The sequence below is a fragment of the Octodon degus genome, unplaced genomic scaffold (assembly GCF_000260255.1).
Source record: "Octodon degus isolate 3935 unplaced genomic scaffold, OctDeg1.0 scaffold00073, whole genome shotgun sequence".
Taxonomy (NCBI): Eukaryota; Metazoa; Chordata; class Mammalia; order Rodentia; family Octodontidae; genus Octodon; species Octodon degus.
Genome location: NW_004524649.1, coordinates 2,206,962 through 2,208,446, shown reverse-complemented (window position 1 = coordinate 2,208,446; position 1,485 = coordinate 2,206,962). Strand labels below are relative to the sequence as shown.

General features: G+C 44.5%; 1 protein-coding gene across 1 annotated transcript in view; it reads left to right on the top strand.

Annotated features, from left to right (window-relative positions):
* Gins1 (GINS complex subunit 1) overlaps positions 1 to 1,485 on the top strand; it is a 26,337-nt gene that overhangs the window by 8,400 nt on the left and 16,452 nt on the right. Inside the window, exon 4 of the mRNA XM_004635570.2 lies at positions 1,032 to 1,122. Coding sequence (XP_004635627.1) covers positions 1,032 to 1,122 — 91 coding nt within the window. The remainder of the gene's footprint in view (positions 1 to 1,031; positions 1,123 to 1,485) is intronic.

Genomic DNA, 1,485 nt, shown 5'->3' with positions numbered 1-1,485 from the left:
TGTCATGTTTCCTAGCTCTTCTCCTTTCCCTCTCTTGATTAGTTAGTCCTTGAGATCCTGCTTTCCTTTTACTTGTATTATACCTTTCTATTTGTGTTTCTTCTTTTGAGTTCTTATACTAGGGAAACTATACGATATTTACACATGTGTGTCTGGTTTATTTCACTTACGAGTATATCTTCAAGTGGCATCCACTTCAATATAAAGCCTTTGAGTTTGTCATTCTTAATAGCTGAATAATACTCCATTGTGTAAAAATACCACATCTTTCTCGACCATTCCTCAGGTGATGGGCATCTTGGTTGTTTCCAAGATTTGGTTATCACAAATTGTGCTGCTATAAACATTGGCACACATATATCCCTATGATATGATGTTTTCACTTTTAACTATTTAATAATATATCATTCCCCTTTTTGCCTTTTGGAGGCAGAGTCTTGCTATGTAACTCAGGCTGGCCTTGTACTCACTCCCTAGCCCAGCTGGCCTTGCACTTGCAGCAGTCCTCCTGCCTTAGCCTCCCGAGTGCTGGGATTACAGGTGTGTGCCACTGTGCCTGGCTTAAATAATTAATTTTGTTAGTACTTGGAATGAAGCTGGGGGACTGCTGAGCCTTAGCCCTTTTTATTTTGTTTTGATACAGGGCTTCTAGTTACCTGCACCACCGTGCTTGGCTGCTAGTAGGTCTTTCATGTTTCTTTCTTTCTTTTTTTTTTTTTTTTAAGAGCAGAATATATTTATTGGGGGAAAGAAAGCTTGTGTCAAGAGAGGGGGACCCAAGCAGGTTGCCCCAGGTCTCACTGCATCTCTCGCCGCACGTTTTGTTTGCCTCCCACCTACAGAAGTGAGCAGCATCTTGCTGGTGTCTGCCCGGGCTGTTTATGTTTCGTCTACAGCCCCAAGTATGTCTTCTTATAGGACCTTTGTTCTGTCAGGATCCACATCAGGGCTGCTGCCCTGTCTGGGTTGTCTGTGAGTCTTGCTGGGAAGGCCCTCTGGTCCCCTCTGTTCTTAAGCTACCTGTCTCCCAGGTACGACCGGCTGCTTCGAATCCGAGCCCTGAGGTGGGAGTATGGCAGCGTCCTGCCGAGTGCTTTACGATTCCACATGTGTGCTGAGGAGGTGAGTGAAACACTTTTGTTCGGGTTCATGAAAGTGCTGCGCCTCTGGCATCGGTCTGCAGCCGCACTTACTGCCACTTCTCTTTCTGTGTTTGACTTCTATTCCTGAGCAATGTTTGGCTGGAATTGATTTCATCCCCCCTGTGGTGAAATGTGATAGGGAGTAATTCTCAATGCTATGCGGAAAACCTTTGTCACCTAACAGATAGAGTGCCATTGTGTTATTTATGAGTAATCTACCAGTGGGATTAAAAAACTGGCTTTGCCGGCTGTGGTAGCATGTGCCTGTAACCCCAGCATTTGGGAAGCTGAGGCCAGCCTAGACTACATAGTGAGACTCTGTGTTAAAAAAAAAAAAAAAAAA